Genomic DNA, 23,908 nt, shown 5'->3' on the forward strand with positions numbered 1-23,908 from the left:
ACAGTCAAAACGAAATGATAGCACAAAGGAAACAAAGGAAAAAATTTCACGCACATCTCTAATAGATCTCACTTGGTTGTCCTCCCACTGCATATAACCACCGGAGCCAAACAAGCCACGTTGCTAAGGGAATATATAAACCAACACTCATCTCCACAGAATGATTAAGACTATCATTGCCACACCTTTCATTGTGAATCCATCATCATCATTATGACACAGGCATTGTACAACTTGAGGGCAGGGCTGGGAAAGAAATAATAAACCAACCAATATAGAAAATACAGGGTGTTTGAAAAAGAACTCCCTAATTCTATTCTATGACACATTAAAACTAGGGAGTTCTTTTTCAGACACCCTGTATATTGGCATTTGGTCAGATCTAAGCTCAAGAGAAAACCAAGAAATGATCTCTCCTTTACTTTTCGGTCTCTCTCCAACAAGAATATTTTTTTGGGACGGGAACGACACCAAGAAAAGAAAGTATTGCTTCAAATGGAATGCAACTGATCTGCAAAATTCATGGCTGAGAAGTCCATGAAAATCACCGGCTTTCAAAGCCATAATTCTGTTACAACTAACCTATGAGTGAAGGTGATGATCATACATTTTGGGTGCATCCACACTGCAGAATGAATGCAGTTTGACATCACTTTAACTGCCATGGCTCAAAGGTCTTTTGGTCTTTTGCCTTCTCTGCCAGTGCCAAATTATGTGGCTCCATAGCATTGGGAGTTACAATGGTATCAAACTGCATTATTTCCAAAGCATGCCTAGATAGGCTTCACCATTGTTTCCTGTTCTTATTTAGGTCAGCCCACCCTTTGATGTTTCTAGAAATGTGACCTCTCCTAGGGCTTTGACGTAACTTCCCCAATTTGGCCTTGGAATGTTTATGGCCCTAGAGAAGAAGAGCCCCACGAGGCTTGGTCGCCATTCCAGCTTCCTGCTTTGCTCCAGAGAGGACGCACCTCTGTCCTCTATTAGTCAAGGTGTAGCTATCTATACCTTTGCTATTTTAATCCGTCTATGTGTATTAGAACAGGATAGATTAGATAGTTAGCTCCAAACCTTTTCTATCCATCAATGGATTTCTTTTTGCCTCAATAAATGCTTTTAAACTTTATAGCTAACTTTGCACCCCTTTGTCTTCCTGATGACACAGAGATCTTCCAAAACTCACACCGCGTAAGTCTCACCGCTGCTGCAATTTTTACTCTGCTATTTTAATGGCAATTTACCTCATAAAGAGGGTGATTAGAGCTTAACGGCTTGTCTATTCCCAACAAATCTGGCCCCCTGGTATTAAAAAAAACTCTAAAATCAGGACAGTACATAAAGAACACCAGTGAGAAAACAGAGGAATTCCAGACAGGAAACAATCAGGGCCAGCCAACACCTCCCAACAATTGATTCCCCCAGACAGGAAGCAGACAGGATTTGAAGTTGCAAAGCCATTCAGTGCTAATCAAGGTGGCCACTTACAACATTCACACTTGCCTCAAGGACTGACATTCCACATATATATAAAACCCACTTGCCTCGTTTCCAAGAGACAGCCTCAATTGCGCCCCCCAAATGATGGCGCCCGAGGCAACTGCCTAATTTGCCTTACGGGTGAACCGCCCCTGGTCACTTTCAAACACATATGCATTTACCTGTGATCCAAAAACAAAAACTTCCATTCCAGGCTGTGCCTCGATGTGAATTCTTCACACGGCTCTTCCACGTTGCAAAGTTCCTGCAGAAAAGAGATGGCAAAGTGAGCTGACGTTTCTACCTTCCTTCCTTCCTTCCTTCCTTCCTTTCAATAAATGCACTTCTTGGAAAACAAATAAAGACACGAGGACATATGGGGAACAGGGCTGCCGGCTATGTAGGCTTTACATCGCGACCGCAAGGACTCATCACAGCTTCCCTCTGAAGGACAACCTTAGTCTGGCTTCCAAGGGGATCCAGTGGATTCTGGACCGGATCAATGTCGAAAAGGAGGATTCAGTCTCAATAATCCCTTAACTGGTTGGGTTTAAAGACACTTGCATTACGTTGCTGTGAGTTTTCCAAGCTGTATGGCCATGATCCAGAAGCATTCTCTCCTGACATTTCACCCACATCTATGGCCAGCATCCTCAGAGGTTATAAAGTCTGTTGGAAACTAGGCAAGTGGGGTTGATATACGGTAGAGTCTCACTTATCCAACATAAGTGGGCCGGCAGAACGTTGGATAGGCGAATATGTTGGATAAGGGATTAAGGAAAAGCCTATTAAACATCAAATTAGGTGATGATTTTGCAAATTAAGCACCAAAACATCATGTTAGAAAACAAATTTGACAGAAAAAGTAGTTCAATACGCAGTAATGCTATGTAATAATTACTGTATTTACGAATTTAGCACCAAAATATCATGATATACTGAAAACATTGACTATAAAAATGCATTGGATAATCCAGAACGCTGGATAAGCGAGTGTTGGATAAGTGAGACTCTAATGGATCTTTGGAATAATGTTCAGTGTGGGAGAAAGAACTCTTGTCTGCTTGAGGCATGTGTGGATGTTGCCATTGGCCACCTTGATTAGCATTGAATAGCCTTGCAGCTTCAAGGCCTGGCTGCTTCCTGTCTGAGGGAATCCTTTGTTGGGAGTTGTTAGCTGGCCCTGATGGTTTCCTGTCTGGAATTCCCCTGCTTTCTGAGTGTTGCTCTTTATTTACTGTCCTGATTCTAAAGTTGTGTGTTTTTTTAAATACTGGGAGCCAGATTGTGTTCATTTTCATGCTTTCCTCCTTTCTGTTGAAATTCTCCACATGCTTTTTGTGGATTTCAGTGGCTTCTCTGTGTAGTCTGACATGGTGGTTATTAAAGTGGTCCAACATTTTCTGTGTTCTCAAATAATATGCTGTGTAGTATTTTAAAAACTCTAAAATCAGGACAGTAAATAAAGAGCTACACTCAGAAAACTGGGAACCTCAAGACAGGAAACAATCAGGGCTAGCTAACACCTCTCAACAAAGGATTCCCCCAGGCAGGAAGCAGCCAGGCTTTGAAGCTGCAGGGCTACTCACTTGCATTGCTTTTTGGGTTATTTGGAAGGCAGATAATTGAGCAAAGACACGGCATACCTTCAGGAACTGTGGCGTGACCAGGCGGACGGTTGCGACGAGGCAGATCTGCTCTTCGTTGGCGGATCGAAACACCCGGGCGATGGCGGATTCAAAGCCGTTGTGAGATGATGTAGGCACTGGGAACAACAACAAAAGCAAACAAAATGCATAAATATAAATACATCAATTTTTAAAAGTTGAAGTTATTTTTCCTCTTGTCCTTGTGTTAGCAAAAGGAACACTTCCACGAGTTGGGTTTCAAATGCCTCTTCTGTCTCAAAGACGGAATGACAAACACAATAATACTTTGCGTTGTCAAAGGTTTTGATGGCTGGGATCACTGGGTTGCTGTGGGTTTTCCAGGCTGTCTGGCCATGTTTTCCACAGCCCGGGGCTGTGGCGCAGACAGGAGAGCAATGAGTCACTGACCAGGAGGTCATAAGTTCGAGGCCCGCTCGGAGCTATGTTGTTCGTCTTTGTCCTGTGTTAAAAAGGCATTGAATGTTTGCCTAATATGTGTAATGTGATCCGCCCTGAGTCCCCTTCGGGGTGAGAAGGGCGGAATATAAATGCTGTAAATAAATAATAAATAATGTTCCAGAAGCATTCTCTCCTGACGTTTCGCCCACATCTGAAATCCAACCTAGCAAACAGAACTATAGTCTGCAGGAAGTGTCATGAGTTGGTTTAAACAGCTGATTTTAAAGTACAGTAGAGTCTCACTTATCCAACACTCGCTTATCCAACGTTCTGGATTATCCAACGCATTTTTGTAGTCAATGTTTTCAATATATCGTGATATTTTGGTGCTAAATTCGTAAATACAGTAATTACTACATAGCATTACTGTGTATTGAACTACTTTTTCTGTCAAATTTGTTGTATAACATGATGTTTTGGTGCTTAATTTATAAAATCATAACCTAATTTGATGTTTATTAGGCTTTTCCTTAATCCCTCCTTATTATCCAATATATTCGCTTATCCAACATTCTGCCAGCCTGTTTATGTTGGATAAGTGAGACTCTACTGTAGATATACCTGATTTAAATGTTTAATGTTTTCGATGTTTAATGTTTGTGTGTATTTGTAATTGTTTTATGTCCCGGCATGGAATGCTTGCTGTATATACTGTATATACTTGAGTATAAGCCTAGTTTTTCAGCCCTTTTTTTAAGACTGAAAAAGCCCCCCACAGCTTATACTCGGGTGAGGGTCCTGGTTGGCTTATATTTGGGTCAGCTTATACTCGGGAATATATGGTACATTTATTATTTTTCTCTATTATTATTGGTATTATTACATTTATTATTTTTCTCTATTATTGTTGCTACTATTACATTTATTATTTTTCTCTATTATTGTTGCTACTATTACATTTATTTTACTCTATTATTATTATATTAATACATTTATTATTTCACTCTGATATTATATTAATATTATTATTATTATTGCATTTGTTATTTTACTCTATTTATTACTACATGTATTATTTTCCTGTATTTATTATTATTACATGTATAATTTTACTCTATTATTATTAAAAGGATAAATAAGCACATTTACATTGAAGAAGATGAGAATAATGATTTGATCAGAGTTGGACAGTCTTATCTTAAATCTGAGTTTTATGTAAGTATTCAAAAACATGTAACCTACTGATGCCTCAATTAATGTAATTTTATTGGTATCTATTTTTATTTCTGAAATTTACCACCCTCGGCTTATACTGGAGTCAATGTTTTCCCAGTTTTTTTCTGGTAAAATTAGGTTCCTCGGCTTATATTCGGGTCAGCTTATACTTGAGTATATACGGTATTTTATGGTTGTTTTTATATGCTGCTGTTTTTAATTATTTTAATCAGATGTCTATATATTTATTATACTGTATTTCTAAATGTGTTTTAGCTCGTAAACTTTGTTGTGTTGGGCTTGGTCCCACTTGCAAGCTGCCCCGATGGTGGTGGGATATAAACTTATTATTATTATTATTATTATTATTATTATTATTTTACTGACACAAAAACACAGTATGACGCAGCAAACAAGATCGATATGCTGGATTTCATATCACAAAATCACAAGTCGAACACTGCCCAAGCCTTTAGGATTGTGTGACGTATTTTCAAATGATGCGTACAGATCCCAGTAAAGTTGCCTTTTGCAGTTATTATTAACATTGTAGGCGCCAAAATATAAGCCGACCAGTGTTATATTACATGGAATAGCATGGAATGTGATGCATTGACCCAAACAGTCAATGCAGCACATTCCATGCTATTCCATGTAATATGTGAAAAATCACATATGACAAAAAAGAGAACGACGCGGCCACTTACCATGCGTAAAATATTTGAAGTCGACGACAAACTTGACATATTCGTACGTGATGGTTTCATTTGGGTCCAAGTTTCCTCGGGCGAAATGGCAGCAAAATTCTATTTGTTTTTCGGCTGAAAGAAAGAGGGACAACATTTCAGAATTGCAGAATTGAAACGGCATGATTTGCATTGGCCGGTGCTTTGTTTTATACTTTGCAAATGGCAGCGAAATGTCGCCTCTCCATAGGCTGACATTCAATTATGGAGACGTGTCGCTTAAGCTTTGGCTCCCAAAATAGGCCTAAAACCCACAACAAGAAGGACACAAGAATATTTATTATGGTCCATAGAACCCTTGATGGTGCAGAAAGGAAGAAAAGAGGAAAGGAAAGAAGGAGGAGGAGGAGAGAAGAAACAAAAAAAGGTAGAAAGGAAGAAAAGAAGGAAGAAAAGAATAAGGGGAGAAAGGAAGAAAGGAAGAGAAGAAGAAAAGAGGAAGAAAAGAGGAAACGAAGAGAAGGAAGGAAGGAAGGAAGGAAGGAAGGAAGGAAGGAAGGAAGGAAGGAAGGAAGGAAAAGTGGAAAAGAAGAAAGGAAGAAGAGTGGAATGGAAGACAATTGAAGGAGAAAGGAAGAGAAGTGAAGAAGAAAGGGAGAAAGGAGGAAAGGAAAAAAGAAAGAGAAGAAAGGAAGAGAAGAAAAGAGGAAACAAAGAGAAGAAGAGAAGAAAAAGAATAGAAAAAGGGGAAAAGAAGAAAGGAAGATAAGAAAGGAAGGAAGGAAGGAAAGTGGAATGGAAGATAATTGGAGAAGAAAGGAAGAGAAGTGAAGAAAAAAGGGAGAAAAGAGCAAAGGAAGAAAGAAAGAGAAGAAAGGAAGAGAAGAAAAGAGGAAAAGAAAAAAGGGAGAAAGGAAGAAAGAAAAGAAGGGGGAAAGGAAGGAAGGAAGGAAGGAAGGAAGGAAGGAAGGAAGGAAGGAAGGAAGGAAGGAAGGAAGGAAGGAAGGAAGAAAAGAAAGGAAGAAATGAAGGAAGAGGAGAAAAGAATAGAAGAAGAAAGAAAGGAAGAGAAGAAAAGAAAAGAGGAAAAGAAGAAAGGGAGAGAGGAAGAAAGAAAAGAAGGGAAAAAAGGAAGGGAGGAAGGAAGGAGGAAGGAAGAAAAGTGGAAAGGAAGAGAAGAAGGGAAGAAGAAAGGAAGAGAAAAAGGAAGAAATGAAGGAAGAGAAGAAAAGAATAGAAGAAGAAAGAAAGGAAGAGAGGAAAAGAGGAAAAAAGAAAGGGAGAAAGGAAGAAAGAAAAGAAGGAAGAAAAAAGGAAGGAAGGAAGGAAGGAAAGAAGGAAGGAAGGAAGGAAGAAAAGTGAAAAGGAAGAGAAGAAAAGAGGAAAAGAAGAAAGGGAGAAAGAAAGAAAAGAAGAAAAAAGGAAGGAAGGAAGGAAGGAAGGAAGGAAAGTGGAAAGGAAGAGAAGAGAAGAAGAAAAGAAGGAAGAAAAGAAGGGGAAGGTAAGGAAGAAGAAAGGTGGGAGGGGAAGCAAATACGTAAGTTGCAAAGTAAAGTGCAAATCTACTTTGGGTCCCATGTGGGCAAACGCTGGGGAGAAAACAATTGAACCAGGAAGAAAGAAGAAATGAGAGCAAGAACGTTCCTCGCATCCTTCCGGTTCGACCCCCAACTCTTTGCATCTCCTCTTTTCCATCCAACACAAAAGCAAAGCAACGCCCTGCAAAGGGAGACTCACAGTTCAGGAAATCCGTGGCCGCGGGGTTGGCCATGAGCACGTGCGGGGAAAGCAGCTTGTAGACGTCGCTCTGCTCGCGCTCCGGCAGGAAGTTTAATATATTTTGGTCCACCAAATCTGACTGATGCAAAAGAACGCTGTGTCATGTTCAACGGCAGGACATGCAGAACAACCTCGACACACAACGGGCTGTTCCGCCTGAGCATGAACTATCTTTGGCCATTCAAAGAATTAAATCTCTTAGCCAAAGGTGTGACAACGATGGCGAAATCTCATGCCAAATCATTTTGTTTATTGTTGTTCTTCAAAAAAACTCAGAGGCATAAATAGTGGAGATCCAACCTCTGAGGATGCCTGCCATAGGTGTGGGCGAAACGTCAGGAGAGAATGCTTCTGGAACATGGCCATACAGCCAGGAAAATTCACAGCAACCCAGAAGATTGAATGTTTTCCCAATACCTTTGTAGCTCTAAGGAACACATAGATAAGGTTAACCAAGGAGTTTTCAGGCTGGACTTACCGGTAAATGTCCAAGAAGAGAAGAAACACTATCAGATACATAAATAATAATCCCGTCAGTGGTGAGTGCAATGAGAAAACCATCCAATGCCTAGAGGGAGAAGAAAAGAGCGCTTCAGAAAGACATTTACACACATCCTGTTTGCAAGGGCACTCATTAAGTCTTCCGCAGAATTTACCTGAAGCAGATAAGGTGTGATAATATTCCGGCTATTTAACTCAGAACTAATTGCAACAATAAATATGCATAGTAGTCATGTGCAAATTTTCAGAGGTTTCGTAAGTCATAAAAAATGGTTAAATCTGTACATCCAAAGCGAGATCCGGAACTTACCCAATACATTTTTGTTTGTATTTTGTAAATCTTAGAAGGCTCCCTCCCAAAGTCGGCTTCATTTTCATAGCAAGCAAGCAAAGCAAAGCAAAGCAAAGCCAAAAAGGCTCCCATTCCTCTGTAAATTAATGGCCTCTCGCCATTAGGAGAGGGAAAGGAAGGAGAAAGCAGAGTTCCCTGGGAAGAAGCACAGAACCCTGGGAAATGTAGTGTTGCTTTATAGCCTTAGAAACACCTTTTCAACTAGCACCACACCAGAGTCCTGTAGTTTCTAACTACAGCAGTTTATTTACAAAAGCATGTATGGGAAATAAAAGATATGGATCAATTAACGTTCCTATTGAAAAAGAACACTGGCAAGGGAGTAAAAAAGACTGACTGGTCGTCATTTGAAGAATATATGAAGATGACGTACAATCCTTAAGAGAAAAAATAAATCCAATGACTTTATAAACAAAAGGGAGAGAACAGAAAATAGACAGACTTGAAGAACAAAGGACAGGAATAAGAGATGAACGGAAGCTCATAATTTATTTTTATTTTTTATTTTTTTATTTTTCTCTTTTTTTCTCTTTTTTTCTCCTTCTTTCCTAAACTTTTCTATAAATAATGTTCCCACTCTTTCATTGTATATATATTTAGAAAATCTTTAATAAAAAGTATTTACAAAAAAAAGCGTGTATGAAAGGGGAAAAGGGGACATTTTCCCAAAAGCAGCAGAAAAGGTGCTATAAAATAGCAGTAGCCCATATATACAAAGTTCAGTAGTCCTAAATAGCAAGGTACATGGAATCCCAGAAGTCAAGATCATAGACATAAAGTATAAGTATGAATACATGGACTTTTCCAAGGCAAAGCTCTTACAGGAACATAGGCAAACACAGGAGACTTGAATCATGAGCTTGAGAGATGAATAGAACTTGACTCTAGGGCAATGCTGTCTGCTCTGGAGACACCAAGTAAACATCACTTACTGTATATACTCGAGTATAAGCCCAGTTTTTCAGCCCTTTTTCAGGGCTTAAAAAGCTACCCTCGGCTTATATTCGAGTGAGGGCCCTGGCTGGCTTATATTCTTGAGTAGATAGGTAATCAGAGTTGGACAGTCTCATCTTATTAAAGACTAGCTGTGCCCGGCCACGCGTTGCTGTGGCAAAGTATGGTGGTATGGGAAACTTATTGTTATCTTAAATTACAGTCTTATATAAATATTCAAAAACATTTAACTTACCAGTGCCTCAAATAATGCAATTTTATTAATTTATTATTAATTTTTTTTGAAATTTACCAATAGCTGCTGCATTTCCCACCCTCGTCTTATACTTGAGTCAATAAATTTTCCCAGATTTTGCAGTAAAAATTAGGTGCCTCGGCTTATATTCGGGTCGGCTTATACTCAAGTATATAGTAATTTAAGCTCAGGCCTGACCAAGAAGCCATGAGGTCATATCTTTGACACCTGGATTTCAAGGACTTCTCACAGTCTTCCTAAATGCCTAATTAATCTACTCTTCACTCCCTCCATGTGGAGGCCTAATATCATATTGCAGGAAAACTTCTCATCATCTGTTGAAGGTCGATTCCCAAGAGAAACAGATTTTCTCCCAGTTGCTAAAGAACGAACATTAGCATCCCAAACATCCTCTGTCTGAACTGCAAGTGGCATCTCTCTCTGATCTAAGGCCTGAGGGTGTTTGGGGTTCCGTTTCTCTTGAGAATCAGCCTTCTCGGTCTTCAGATGATTGGGAGTTATCCCGAGATATGAGATTAGGGCTTTGCTCAAAGACAGCAAAAGAAAGGTTAATTAGAAGGTCAGAAAGACTTTGTGAGAAACAGTCCTTGAAACCCAGGTGTCGAAGGGATGACTTCATGGCTTCTTGGTCAGGTTTGCACTTAAATTGTGGTATTTTCCTGGTCTCTTCAGAGCAAAGTTGTGTTAATATCAAGTTCATGTTTGCTTTTGTTTCTGTAATAGTGTTGCCTGGGAAAAGTTCCTGTTTCCATGCTTATGGATATATATATATATATATATATATATATATATATATATACACACACACACACACACACACACACATGCTAAGCTAGTTTTATATATATGTATGTTTACAATAATATATAATAATTATAACATATTGTATATACATATAATATAATATAATATTGTAATAAAATATAATACTAATAATACAATATAATAATATTAATTATATATTATATTTTACATGTAATATTACTAATAACTAGCTGTGCCCGACCACGCGTTGCTGTGGCTGATGGAAATCCTTTGTTGGCCAGGTGGAACAGCAGCGAATAGCGTTGCAGCCTCAAAGCCTGACCGTTTTCTGGAGTAGCTGGAGCTGTTTGTTGTATGAACGTAGAGGCATGGGTGAGGGGTTGTGTTGCCAAGTTTAGTGTTTCTGGGATGTGTAGTTTTGTTGTTTTGTCCTAGGCCGAAATTTCATTACCCTTTATATATTACTAATAATATTACAATATATTGATACAGTACAATATAATAATTTATTACCAGTATTGTACTATGCTAATAATATAATATTGTATGTAAATTTAATTTGTAAGCCGCTCTGTGTCCCCTTCGGGGTGAGAAGGGCGGAATATAAATGTAGCAAATAAATAAATAAATGGTTGTTGTATGTCTTTCGGGCTGTGTGGCCATGTTCCAGAAGCATTCTCTCCTGACGTTTCGCCCACATCTATGGCAGGCATCCTCAGAGGTTGTGAGGTATGGAGAAAACTAAGCAAAGAGGTTAATATATATCTGTGGAAAGTCTAGGGTGAGAGAGGTCAGTGTGAATGTGTAGTTAATCACTTAAATTAGCATTGAAAAGCTTATCTGCTGTCTTCTTCCTGCCTCTGGGGCATCCTTTGTTTAGAGTCGTTAACTGCCCTTGGTTGATTCATGTCTGGAAACCCTCTGTTTTCAGAGTATTGCTTTTTATTTACTGTTCTGATTTTTGAGTTTTGTAATACTGGTAGCCAGATTTTGTTCATTTTCATGGTTTCTTCCTTTCTGTTGAAGTTGTCCACATGCTTGTGGATTTCAATGGCTTCTCTGTGTAGTCTGACATGATAGTTGTTAGAATGGTCCAGCATTTTTGTGTTCTCAAATAGTATTCTGTGTCCAGGCTGGTTCATCAAATGCTCTGCTATGGCTGATTTCTCTGGTTGAATTAGTCTGCAGTGCCTTTCATGTTCTTTGACTCTTGTTTGGGCGCTGCGTTTGGTGGTCCCTATGTAGACTTGTCCACAGCTGCATGGTATCCGGTAGACTCCTGCAGAAGAGAGAGGATCCCTCTTGTCCTTCGCTGACCGTAGCATTTGTTGGATTTTCTTCGTGGGTTTGTAGATAGTTTGTAGGTTGTGCTTCTTCATCAGCTTCCCTATGCGGTCAGTAGTTCCCTTGATGTATGGTAAGTACACCTTTCCTCTGGGTGGATCTTTGTCTTGACTCTCATGGCTTGTTCTTGGCCTTGCAGCTCTTCTGATGTCTGTGGTGGAGTATCCATTGGCCTGTAGAGCCCAGTTTAGGTGGTTGAGTTCACCTTGGAGGAGGTGAGGTTCGCAGATTCTTTGTGCACGGTCTGTCAGGGCTTTGATTGTGCTCCTTTTTTGACTTGGGTGATGGTTGGAGTTTTTATGAAGGTATCTATCTGTGTGTGTAGGTTTTCTGTAAACTGTGTGGCCCAATTGTTGATTGGGTTTGCGGATGACCAGAACATCTAGAAATGGCAGTTTTCCTTCCTTTTCTTTTTCCATGGTGAATTGGATGTTTGAGTGGATGCTGTTAAGATGGTCCAGGAACTTGCTGAGTTCTTCCTCTCCATGGCTCCAAATCGTGAAGGTGTCATCTACGTATCTGAACCAAACAGTTGGCTTTTTTGGTGCTGTTTCTAGGGCCTGTTTTTCAAAGTATTCCATATAGAAATTTGCTACTACTGGGCTGAGAGGGCTCCCCATGGCCACTCCATCCTTCTGTTCATAGAATCCAGTGTCCCACTGAAAGTAGCTAGTGGTGAGGCAATGGTGAAACAGGGCTGTGATGTCTTCTGGGAAGTTTTGTTTGATTAGTGTGAGGGTGTCAGCTACTGGGACTTTGGTAAAAAGGGACACCACATCAAAGCTGATCAGGATGTCCTTGGTGCTTAGATTGAGGTTGCTGATCTTTTCTATAAAGTGTGTAGAGTCCTTGATATAATGTGCAGTGAGCCCAATGTGGGTTTGTAGCTGTGTAGCCAGAAATTACTGTGTAGCCAGTATTACAAAACTCAAAAATCAGAACAGTAAATAAAAAGCAATACTCTGAAAACAGAGGGTTTCCAGACATGAATCAACCAAGGGCAGTTAACGACTCTAAACAAAGGATGCCCCAGAGGCAGGAAGAAGACAGCAGATAAGCTTTTCAATGCTAATTTAAGTGATTAACTACACATTCACACTGACCTCTCTCACCCTAGACTTTCCACAGATATATATTAACCTCTTTGCTTAGTTTTCTCCATACCTCACAACCTCTGAGGATGCCTGCCATAGATGTGGGCGAAACGTCAGGAGAGAATGCTTCTGGAACATGGCCACACAGCCCGAAAGACATACAACAACCCTGTGATCCCGGCCATGAAAGCCTTCGACAACACAAATAAATAAATGCCTTTGTTACTGACTTCATGTATGGATCTCATGTACTTTTTCATGAACCCTGATCTCCCACATTTGAGCCAAACGCTCACACCGCTGCTGGCTTGTTCATTGGTTTCTTCTTGTTCATATATTTTGACCCTGAATTAAAAGGTGTTTTCCGAAACGGTCACCTGCCGCAAGCAAGGCCCATGAAGAGCTCCTGTGAGGCAGGAGCTTGTTTTGATGACCAAACCGCGATGGATCAACTTGTTCAGCAAGAAGCGCCTGCAGATGGAGATAAACAGGCCGACTTTTCCCAAGAAGGTGAGTCATCGCATCTCTATGAGAAGGAAATGATCAAGGCATTGCGATTCTAGGCCAGAGCACACCCTTAAACCTTAGCAGAGGAAAACAAAACGAGGCATTGTTTGCAAAGGACAGGAGCTCTCGCTTTCACACGCAATGAAATGTCTTGTTGGCAAGAGGAAGGAAACACGGCGAATCGAGGCCCCGTCTACACTGCCCTAGAATGCAGTTTGAAACTATCTCTATATATAAAAAGGTAATGAAATTTCGGCCTAGGACAAAACAACAAAACTACACATCCCTGAAACACTAAACTTGGCAGCACAGCCCCTCATCCATGCCTCTACGTTCATACAACAAAAAGAAAAGAAAAATAAAGTCCTAATTAGAGGGAGAGGAATAATGGCTTCTCAGAAAACAGAGGAATTCCAGACATGAAACAATTGGGGCCAGCTAACACCTTCCAACAAAGGATTCCCTCAGAAAGGAAGCAGCCAAGCTTTGAAGCTGCAAGGCTTTTCAATGCTAATCAAGGTGATTAATTGCAACATTCACACTTGCTTCCAACAGACAAGAGTTATTTCTTCGACCCTGGACATCATTCCACAGATATATATAAACCCCACTGGCCTAGTTTCCAACAGGCCTCACAACCACATAGATGTGGGCGAAATGTCAGGAAGGAATACTTCTGGAACATGGCCATACAGCCTCGAAAACACACAGCAACCTAATAAAAATTAGGTTACATAGTGTAATCAGTGTAGACTCATACAAATACTGCTGCTTTATCTACAGCAGTTGCTGTATTGTATTATTTCTACCAGGGAATACTGTGAAATTATGATGTTGTGTTGTCTGTTTATTGTCTATATTTTGTTTTGCACTTGTTGTATTTTGTATTTTGTGTCACACCTCCAATGTTTTGTGAGCCGCCCAAGTCCCTTTGGGAGATGGTGGCATGATATAAATAAATAATAATAATAATAATAATAATTGCATTGAACCACGTTATATGAGTCTACGCTGATCCTATAATGCAGTTTCAAACTGCATTTATAGATGAGGCCATAGGCACTTTTAATACAAATCTGAACTGGAAAAATGCAGATTCTTATATAAAAGAATACTCATTTCAACTACATAAGTCAATCCCAAATATCTTTAATTCGGGCACAGTTTGCGAAATCATTGGACTCCACAGAACAGCTGTGCAAAACGACTGCATTTAGTGAAAACGAAGCCAGTCTGTCGTCATACATATGAATCCGTCGGTCGGTGACATCTTGGATTAGGCAAAATGGGGTTTCCTCTAATACGCTTTGACAGGCATCCGGATGCATGAGCTGCTGGCGAATGACACCAAACGTCTTGTAAGTCACTCGATACAACCCACGTCCCCACGTCTTACCTCTAACATCAACTGGGTGAACTCTTCATTGCTAAGGAACGAAGGCTTCCAGTCTTGTCTAATCTCACAGGCCTCGGTCTGTGCTGTGATTTCTGAAAGGAAAAAGGGAGGCAGAGGAAAATCAAATCTTGGTTTCATGAAGAGCGGCACAGGCAACATGACGTAGGGATGAGTGAAGGTACAGGCAACACCTATTGCCTCTAAGAGTTTGCAGACTTGAAATGGGACACACGTGGCCGAACGGCATCAAAGTGTAGACCTTACGGCAAAAGACATTAGAAGAGAATACAGTAGAGGTGTGCAATTGTATGGAATCGCTGTTCATTTTGTTTTGTTTCATTCGTTTTGTATCAGTTTTGTATTTGTCCCCAATTCCAAAGATGGGGCGCCTATACAAACAGAATTTTCATCTCACTTATAAAAAAAACCAAAAAAATTTGGACCATTGGCAGCAATGGGAGGGCTTCTGAGGCTCACTGTTGTTCTTAATATTAATATAAATATTATTATTAAGACCCATTGGCACACATCAGATGTAATGGGAAGGCACTCCTCTCCCAGACTCAGCTTAGGGTCCAGAATAACTGTTGTTCTTAATATTAATATAAATATTATTATTAAGACCCATTGGCACACATCAGATGTAATGGGGAGGCACTCCGCTCCCAGACTCAGATTAGGGTCCCAGATTAACTATTGTTCTTAATATTAATATAATTATTATCAACACCCATTGGCACACATCAGCTGTCATGGGGAAGCAGACCTCTCCCAGACTCAGCTTAGGGTCCCAGAATAACTGTTGTTCTTAATATTAATATAAATATTATTATTAAGATCCATTGGCACACATCAGATGTAATGGGGGGCACTCCTCTCCCAGACTCAGATTAGGGTCCCAGATTAACTGTTGTTCTTAATATTAATATACATATTATTATTAAGACCCCATTGGCACACATCAGATGTAATGGGGAGGCACTTCTCTCCCAGAATCAGATTAAGGTCCCAGAATAACTGTTGTTCTTAATATTAATATAAATATTATTATTAAAACCCATTGGCACACATCAGATGTAATGGGGGGCACTCCTCTCCCAGACTCAGATTAGGGTCCCAGATTAACTATTGTTCTTAATATTAATATCAATATTATCAACACCCATTGGCACACATCAGCTGTCATGGGGAGGCACTTCTCTCCCAGACTCACCTTAGGGTATCAGAATAACTGTTGTTCTTAATATTAATATAATTATTAATATTAAGACTCATTGGCACACATCAGCTGTCATGGGGAAGCAGACCTCTCTCAGACTCAATTTAGGGTCCCAGAGTAACTATTGTTATTAATATTATTCTTATTATTAAGACCCATTGGCACACATCAGATGTAATGGGGAGGCACTTCTCTCCCAGACTCAGCTTAGGGTCCCAGAATAACTGTTTTTCTTAATATTAATATTAATATTATTATTAACACCCATTTGTACACATCAGTAGTAATGGGAAAGCAGCCCTCTGTCAGTACCCGCTTATTGCAATACATCCAAAATGAAAGGAAAACGAAAATAAGCACGATGACTGTGTGGCTTTCATTTTTGTGTCGCCTCTCGTTTCCTACGAAAATGTTGTCATTCATTTGTCCAGTCGACGTGAAACGACTGGACAAAGGAAACTAAGGAAATATATATCGTGCACATCCCTAGAATACAGTCGTTTGCTGATGCCTAAACCTACTAGGATGGGTGAGATTCTGGTCCCGGATTAGGATTAGAGAACTAAGTACAAATGGCTTTTTGAACTCTGAGCTCTTTTTGCACCAATTGAAGAAGGGTGAAAATAAACAAGAACAGTAGAGGGACTATGTGCATCACAACCGAGGATTATCCCTGGCAACTTTGGAATTTGGAGTGGTGTCAAACTGCATTAGCTCTACCTTTAGTTTCACTGTGAGATAAAGTTTTACAATAATTAGGGGGAATCAAAATAGCCCCTCTGTGGAAAGGACACATGGGAGTACCTCTCTGTTTCTGTAAGAAGTCGATGGTCCTCTGCAATATGGTGGATTTGTCCATCTTGAGCGGGTGGCCGTGGCCCTGCAACATGGTGCAAAGCTCCTTAATGAGGACATTGAACTGGTCTCGCCTCTTCTTCTCGGACTTGTTGCGCGATGCCCTAGTCAATGGCAACACAAGAGGAGACTCAAAATGAACCTCTACAAAATGATGTATGTATAGATGGCACATAACTCCAGAAAAACTCACAAAAATATATACAACTTCAGACTTGGGAATGTAAACAGAAGAAAGGAACTTGTTATCACATGTGGTGGACCTGCCCAAAGACTAAAGACTTCTGGATAAAAATTCATAACAAAATGGAAACTACATTTAAAAAAAAAACGTTAAAACTAGAAAACTTTCATAACTAAAAAGATAAATAATATGATTATCTTCTGTGTTTCATATGTTAATACTTAAGGAAAGGATGCTTTTTGGAGCTGAATTGGCATTCACACTATTTGGAACAATCATAACCTTTTTGGAAAGGCATGACCTTCCTGAGAAGAGTTAAAAACTCACTTGAGTCCAATATATTATCCATTAGCATTCATGCAAGGCAATTTAGGTTTCTCAGTTGTTAGACTGACATGCCTAGTTATATCTTTGATCTGTTAGGAACAAAGATAAGCCAATGCATAAAATATATAGCAGACCTTCAGAAGTGTTATTTCAGTTGCCCAAAAGGACATCTACTCTCTCATAAAATATTTTGCATTCAAATCATGCTCTCAAGAAACTAAAAATATTAAGTAGTCTTTGTTAAAAGTTAACATAGTTGATTTACTTACAAAACTCATACAGGTACATTGCGTATTGGCTTACCTCTTTGCCCTGTCCTTCTCATCTTCGTCCATCAGCTCGTTTACAAAATGCAGAGTTCTGGAAAGGAAATAAAACAAAGATCACATTTGGAGGAGCAAGCAAAACATTGCATAATGCCTGGGACTTCATCAGTCCTTCTCTGCTTTCATATCTATTCCATTATTTCTTTAGATAGACAAACAAACAATCCAAAGTTTGGGTGGGGGGAAATATTTTTTTTGGACTGACAAGCCCAATGGACATGCCGGCTGTAGGATTCCGAGAACTGTTGCCCGTAAAATATTTTTTCTAATCATTAGTTCTATAATATTCCTAGGGTTATTATTATTCAGGTTATTTTAAATATCCCTAAATATTTATTGACATGTTTCTTTGCCCCACAAATCCCGAGTCTGAGCCAGAATTCATTCCAAACTAGTCAAAATTAGCCATAAACTCACCAGAGACCAAAAACTTAGCTTTATAAACGAACCTGCTTTGTTTATCCACTAATATTTCAGATTCTTAAGCCAGATTTTTTAAAGACAGGAGTATCTATCTATCTATCTAAGTCAAAGTATGTATGCATGCATGTTTGCCTGCTTGTAACAAAAAAGGCTGTTGCTAGGTGGAGTGGCCCTTTGTGATGTCACCGGATTAGCTATTGATAGATAAGGGATTAGTTGTTGCAATGTGAAGTGGCCCTTTGTAATGTCATTGAATTGGCTGTTGCTAGGTGAAGTGACCCTCTGTGATGTCACCGGATTAGCTATTGATAGATAAGGAATTGTTGCAATGTGAAGTGGCCCTTTGTGATGTCATTGAATTGGCTGTTGCTAGGTGAAGTGACCCTCTGTGATGTCACCGGATTAGCTATTGATAGATAAGGAATTGTTGCAATGTGAAGTGGCCCTTTGTGATGTCATTGAATTGGCTGTTGCTAGGTGAAGTGACCCTCTGTGATGTCACCGGATTAGCTATTGATAGATAAGGAATTGTTGCAATGTGAAGTGGCCCTTTGTAATGTCATTGAATTGGCTGTTGCTAGGTGAAGTGACCCTCTGTGATGTCACCGGATTAGCTATTGATAGATAAGGAATTGTTGCAATGTGAAGTGGCCCTTTGTAATGTCATTGAATTGGCTGTTGCTAGGTGAAGTGGCCCTCTGTGATGTCACCGGATTAGCTGTTACTCAGTGAAGGATTGGCTGTTGCTAGGTGAAGTAGCCCTCTGTGATGTCACCAGATTAGCTGTTACTCAGTGAAGGATTGGCTCTTGCTAGGTGAAGTGGCCCGCTGTAATGTCGACTGGGAAAGAGAGGTGACATGAGTATGAGTGGAGGCGTGGAAGGAGGGAAGGAGCCCCAAAGAGAGCCTGCCCACCACTGCCACGGAAGCATCGTGATGTAGGCCTGCTCAGAGCCGGAGAAGGGAGAAAGTAGGCAGGCAAGAGTGATTGATGGAAAATAAGATTTGATGTAAATATAGAAAGAGAGAGAGCATGATAATAATAAAGTGATATAAACACTAACAAACTCACAATCTAAATGAAAATTATAGAACTTTCTTGGTAAGTGTGAATGATACATAATTTAAGGAAAAGACTGAATGTGAAATAATCTGTTATGAAGAATTAAGACCAATTTCCATTGAAGGAGAACCGGGAAAGGAGATGTGAGGACCCGGAGACAATGCGAGGAGACATTTCCACCAGGCCAGGCGGGGAACGAGGAACCGCATTCCTGATTCGCCAGGCAGGCCAGTACAGACAACCGAGGCCCGATCTGGTCCCACGCCCTTTTCACTTCGGGAAAATCCTCCCACAAGAGAAAGCCAGGGCTGAACAATCAAGACGTCTTCATTGGAAGCCGTTGAAACAAGCCGATTGGACTCCCAAGAGCTCAGGTGTACTTTCACGGGTGAATCTGTCACACCTAAGGCCTCAGGGACATTCTTGGGTGGGTGCAAATCTCTATCTATCTGTCTATCTATCTATCTATCATCTCTATCTCTCTCTCTATAGATTTGTATATATACACACTAGCTTGGGGACCCGGCAGTGCCCAGGTTTTTAGAACAACGCATTGTTTGCTTTGGGATGTTAGGTCACATCACTGAAGTTTGGTCCAGATCCGTCTTTGGCTGGGTTCAGTGCTGTCTGGATAAGGGTGAACTACAACTCCCAGATTCCCAGGGCAATCACCCCCAAACCCTGACAATATTCGCAACTGGCCATGTTGGGTCTGTGTGCCAAGTTTGGTCCAGCTCCAACATCAGCTGGGCTCAGTGCTCTCTAGATGCAAGTGAACTATAATTCTCAAAATCAAGGTCCATTCCCACTAACTCCTGTAGTATGTTCAGTTGGTCATGGGGCTTCTCTGTGCCAAGTTTGGTCCCAGTCCATTGTCGGTGGGAGTTAGTTCCTCTGGATGATTTGGGCTTATGCAGGCTGACCAAGGAAATGTTGAAGGCTCTGAATTGTCAGAAAGGCCATAGGATAGCAGTGAAGCAGAAGCCTGTGATAAACAGACTAGCAGTGAAGTAGAAGCCAGTGATAAGAATGACCTTTCACAGGATTCAGAACATCAACAAGTCCCAGGTGTTTCTGGCAGCGAGTCAGAGGAGTCTTCCTTAGATAGGGATGCAAGGTTAAGGTTAAGACATTGTCTTAGAATAGCTGGTAAAAGTGTGGAAACTCAAAGACAAAGGAATGCTTTCTTGGCCTGTAAGCATGGTTAAATAAGGGAGAAACAAGGAAAGATTTCAGATGAAGCAACGTCTGAAGCTATATTCCTGCCTTGTCTATGCTCATGGAAAAGGATTCTTGTTTTTATTCATGCCTAGATCCTGTGTTTTGGATTGCATTTTGGAGTTCATGCTGCCTTGTTTTCAGGACTGTTTTGCTATATTAGAGACTTTGAACTATATTCTACAGATTGCCTTTGCATTTGGATTATTGCCTTCTTTACTGCTTTTTATTCAGACTTTGCTATCTTTTATCAATAAACTGTACAAACCATGCCTGCTGTGGTGGAGTGTGTGTTAAGAGCAAGGTGAACCCACGCTGAGGTGCAACAGTTAGTTCTGATACAGAAAAAAAAATAGTTGGGGATACTAGGACTTACACTTCTAGGGAGTAATTATTCCAAACTATTTTTTCCCAATACTTCCCATTTGAACTCGCAGAGCGTCTCGTTTGCAAAAGAGAGCAACTCCGGTTGAGGAGGCTGCCTAAGAAAATAAAATCAGCATAGATCTTACCTGTTCTATCCCTTAGATTCATCAGTCCAGGATGGCAGGGTAAGATAAGCGTGTGCCTTATTAAAACCATTAAAATAGCGGTGGAGAAGAAACGAATCCTAGAAGAAAAAAGCAAGGAAGGCTTTAGCACATTTATTATTTTACTATATTTAATATTACTCTTACATGTATTATTTTACTCTATTATTATTAAAAGGCTAATTAAGCACATTTACACTGAAGATGAGATTAATGATTTAATTAGAGTTGGACAGTCTTATCTTAAATTACAGTTTTATGTATTCAAAAACATTTACCGTATATACTCTAGTATAAGCCGACCCGAATATAAGCCGAGGCACCTCATTTTACCACACAAACTGAGGAAACTTATTGACTCGACGAGGGTGGGAAATGCAGCAGCTATGGGTCAATTTCAAAAATAAAATAGATATTAATAAAATTGCATTATTTGAGGCATCAGTAGGTTAAATGTTTTTGAATATGTAAGCCGCCCCGAGTCCCCACGGGGAGATGGTGGCGGGGTATAAATAAAGTTTTATTATTATTATTATTATTATTATTATTATTATTATTATTATTATTATATTATATAAAACTGTAATTTAAGATAATAAGACTTTAAGATTGTCCAAGTCTGAATACCTATATACTCAAGTATAAGCTGACCTGAATATAAGCCAGACAGGACTCTCACTCGAGTATGAGCCGAGGGGAGCTTTTTCAGCCTTAAAAAAGGGCTGAAAAACTAGGCTTATACTCGAGTATATACAGTAATCTACTGATGCCTCGATTAATTTAATGTTATCGGTATCTATTTTTATTTCTGAAATTTACCGCTCTCAGATTATACTTGAGTCAATGTTTTCCCAGTTGTTTTGCGTAAAATTAGATGCCTCGGCTTATATTCGGGTCGGCTTATACTCAGGTATATATGTTATGTCGTTTATTCCATATCTTTAACGTACATTTTTTAAATTTCTGCCATAAATCATGTGTCATATCATCTGCTTTAGAGTCCTCAAAAGTAACTTTTCCTAAACGAGTTTGCATTGGATACGGTTAAGAAAACGGATCTAATAAGCTGGCAGCTCAAGAAGCCAATCACAGTGTAATAACAACATAAACTAATTAGCATTTGTATTAGAGTTCACTTCAAGCTCAAATCATATTGCGTGATCTGAGTGCAAGGAGCCAGATTAGAAAGATGGAATTAATGTTTATTTGTCCAGCTGCTCAAGAGTGAAACACGTATGTAAATAAAAATATGCATGCAAAAAAACAAAACAAAACCCCCCACACGCTTGTTAAAACACGCACCGCGCTTTAGCATGATGCAGCAAAACGAGGAGCTGTAAAAAGAACTAACCTAGATGGCACAAATAAGGTCAAAATATTCTTAACCAGATTAAACAGTTTAGGGCTACATGGAGCGCTAAGTATTCGCCGTCCTCTTTTAAGCCGGGGCTTAAAATAGCATTGACTCAAGAGACGTCAGAAAAGTTTCATAAGAGAATCTGTGCTCAAACTCACAATTGTGTAATTAATTATGCCCGGTATGTAATCTTCGCCATGATCATTGCATCTAGTGCCATGTACAGAAGCTTTTGCAGGTGGAAGGAAGAAATAAAATAGATCCTGGCTGGACGAGAGTATCATTGGCCACCATTATACCCAGGAAGATATACAGGGCTGGCAAAGGCCTAATTTGAGCCATGCTGATGCATTAAGAAGGCAAATTAAGGTCAGCCCTGCACATTCGTGGGCATAACTTTAGCGGATTTGTATATTTTTGGATTTGCGTATTACAAGGGTTGAATGAAAAGTAATGCCTCCACCTTCGTTTCTTCAGTTTGGAAGGGAATATTTTAATAAATCAAATGCAGAAATAATCCTTAGAATGTGCTCTTTAACAACCACTATTCACTTTTCCACATAATCACCAAACAATTGGATACATTTCTGCCAACAATGAACAAGTTTTCTGAAGAAGAAGTCGACACTCTGTTTCCACAACCAACGTCTCACAGGACCCATTGTGCACAGATCTTCCAAAAGCCAAGCAAAGCAATCATCTGACCCGCACGTTCTTTTGAAATGCCGATGATGCTTGAAATTTCTCTCTGAGCGATACAACGATTGTCCTGAATCAATCTGTCAACCTTTTGCTTGTGAAACTTGGTGGTTGCTGTCATAGGATGTCCAACTCTTTGTTTGTCACACAAGTCAGATGTTCCCACCTCAATATCTCTGAACTTACTTGCCCAACGACGCACAGGACTCACATCAACACAATCCCCATAAACAGCTTGCATTCTCTGAGGAATCTCCTTTGGGGTGACACCTTCTGCTGTGAAGAATTCAGTCACTGCACGTTGCTTAAGTTTAATTGACTGACCGTCTGCGCAGAGTCCCATACTTTGCACTTTAACAACACAACCGTTCAATGCTAAGGCTTCCCCGTCTGCGCAGAGTTCCATACTTTGCACTTTAACAACACAGCCGTTCAATGCTAAGGCTTCCCACCAAATGGAACTAACTGTAGAGGAGAGTCTACTGAACAAGCCCGGACCTGCCGCAGACCAGGACTGCCATCTCTTGAGGAGTTACGAAGGTGGAGGCATTACTTTTCATTCAACCCTCGTATTCCAGTAAGAGATATGTCTCTGGTACTATATTTACATGTATTAAAAAATGTTTAAAGGCAATGCAATGCTTTTTCCTCATATGTCTGCTTGCCCACAATGCCCTGCCTCATGCACGGAGGAGGAGTTGTTTAAAGCTACGGACAATGCGATTGCTGTTGCCCGCTTTTGGTCCAAAACTATTTAGCTGTTTGTGATTCCTTTATTTTATCACTATGCAATGCTTTTGACACGAAATAAATACATGTATAAAAAGAACAACAACATACATAAAATACATATGCCATAGCACCCCCATTGTTGCATTATATTAACATCAAATCAATACATAACTGAATACAAAGCTGGGGCTAGCAATGGGAGCTCACCCTGTCCCGCAGATTCGAACCACCGACCTTCTGGTCAGCAAGTTAGCGGTTTAACCCGCTGCACCACTGTTGCCCCGAACATTGCAGAGTCCAAACCCAACATGACGGCATCTAAAAAGGAGCATAGCAGAGCGGGGACTGTCTCGCACCATTTCTTTGAGACAAGACTTCCCATATGCCACGTAGAGGCAATTCTATGCTGTGGTGCTTACTTCTACAGAAAGTGGAAGAAAGAAGCAGATTCTGTCTCGCATCCGAATGCGCAAGGCTCCGTTGGCCTCTATGCGCGCGTGTGCATGAGACGGCAAGTTTAACCTTTCCAGCAAAGTGTCACTGATTCAATTATGACACATTTTGAGAGATGACATTTCTACAGCCGGCGAGCGCTCGCTTTT

The 23,908-nt window shown here is 40.1% G+C and overlaps 1 protein-coding gene across 4 annotated transcripts in view; it reads right to left on the reverse strand.

Moving 5' to 3' along the window:
- Nucleotides 1–23,908, reverse strand: part of pasd1 (PAS domain containing repressor 1) — an 80,501-nt gene that overhangs the window by 37,070 nt on the left and 19,523 nt on the right. For 3 of the 4 annotated variants that reach the window (XM_062964049.1, XM_062964048.1, XM_062964047.1), the window contains 9 exons: nt 20,501–20,598; nt 17,262–17,318; nt 16,397–16,551; nt 14,374–14,465; nt 7,683–7,772; nt 7,163–7,283; nt 5,447–5,560; nt 3,123–3,241; nt 1,659–1,741 (listed from right to left, as the gene is read on the reverse strand). In XM_062964049.1, the coding sequence (XP_062820119.1) occupies nt 1,659–1,741; nt 3,123–3,241; nt 5,447–5,560; nt 7,163–7,283; nt 7,683–7,772; nt 14,374–14,465; nt 16,397–16,551; nt 17,262–17,293 (806 nt within the window). In that variant the 5' untranslated portion in view covers nt 17,294–17,318; nt 20,501–20,598. Of the gene's footprint in view, nt 1–1,658; nt 1,742–3,122; nt 3,242–5,446; nt 5,561–7,162; nt 7,284–7,682; nt 7,773–14,373; nt 14,466–16,396; nt 16,552–17,261; nt 17,319–20,500; nt 20,599–23,908 lie in introns of those variants that run through there. The other variant, XM_062964050.1, reaches the window with a different exon arrangement.

Source organism: Anolis carolinensis, unplaced genomic scaffold (assembly GCF_035594765.1).
Source record: "Anolis carolinensis isolate JA03-04 unplaced genomic scaffold, rAnoCar3.1.pri scaffold_12, whole genome shotgun sequence".
Taxonomy (NCBI): Eukaryota; Metazoa; Chordata; class Lepidosauria; order Squamata; family Dactyloidae; genus Anolis; species Anolis carolinensis.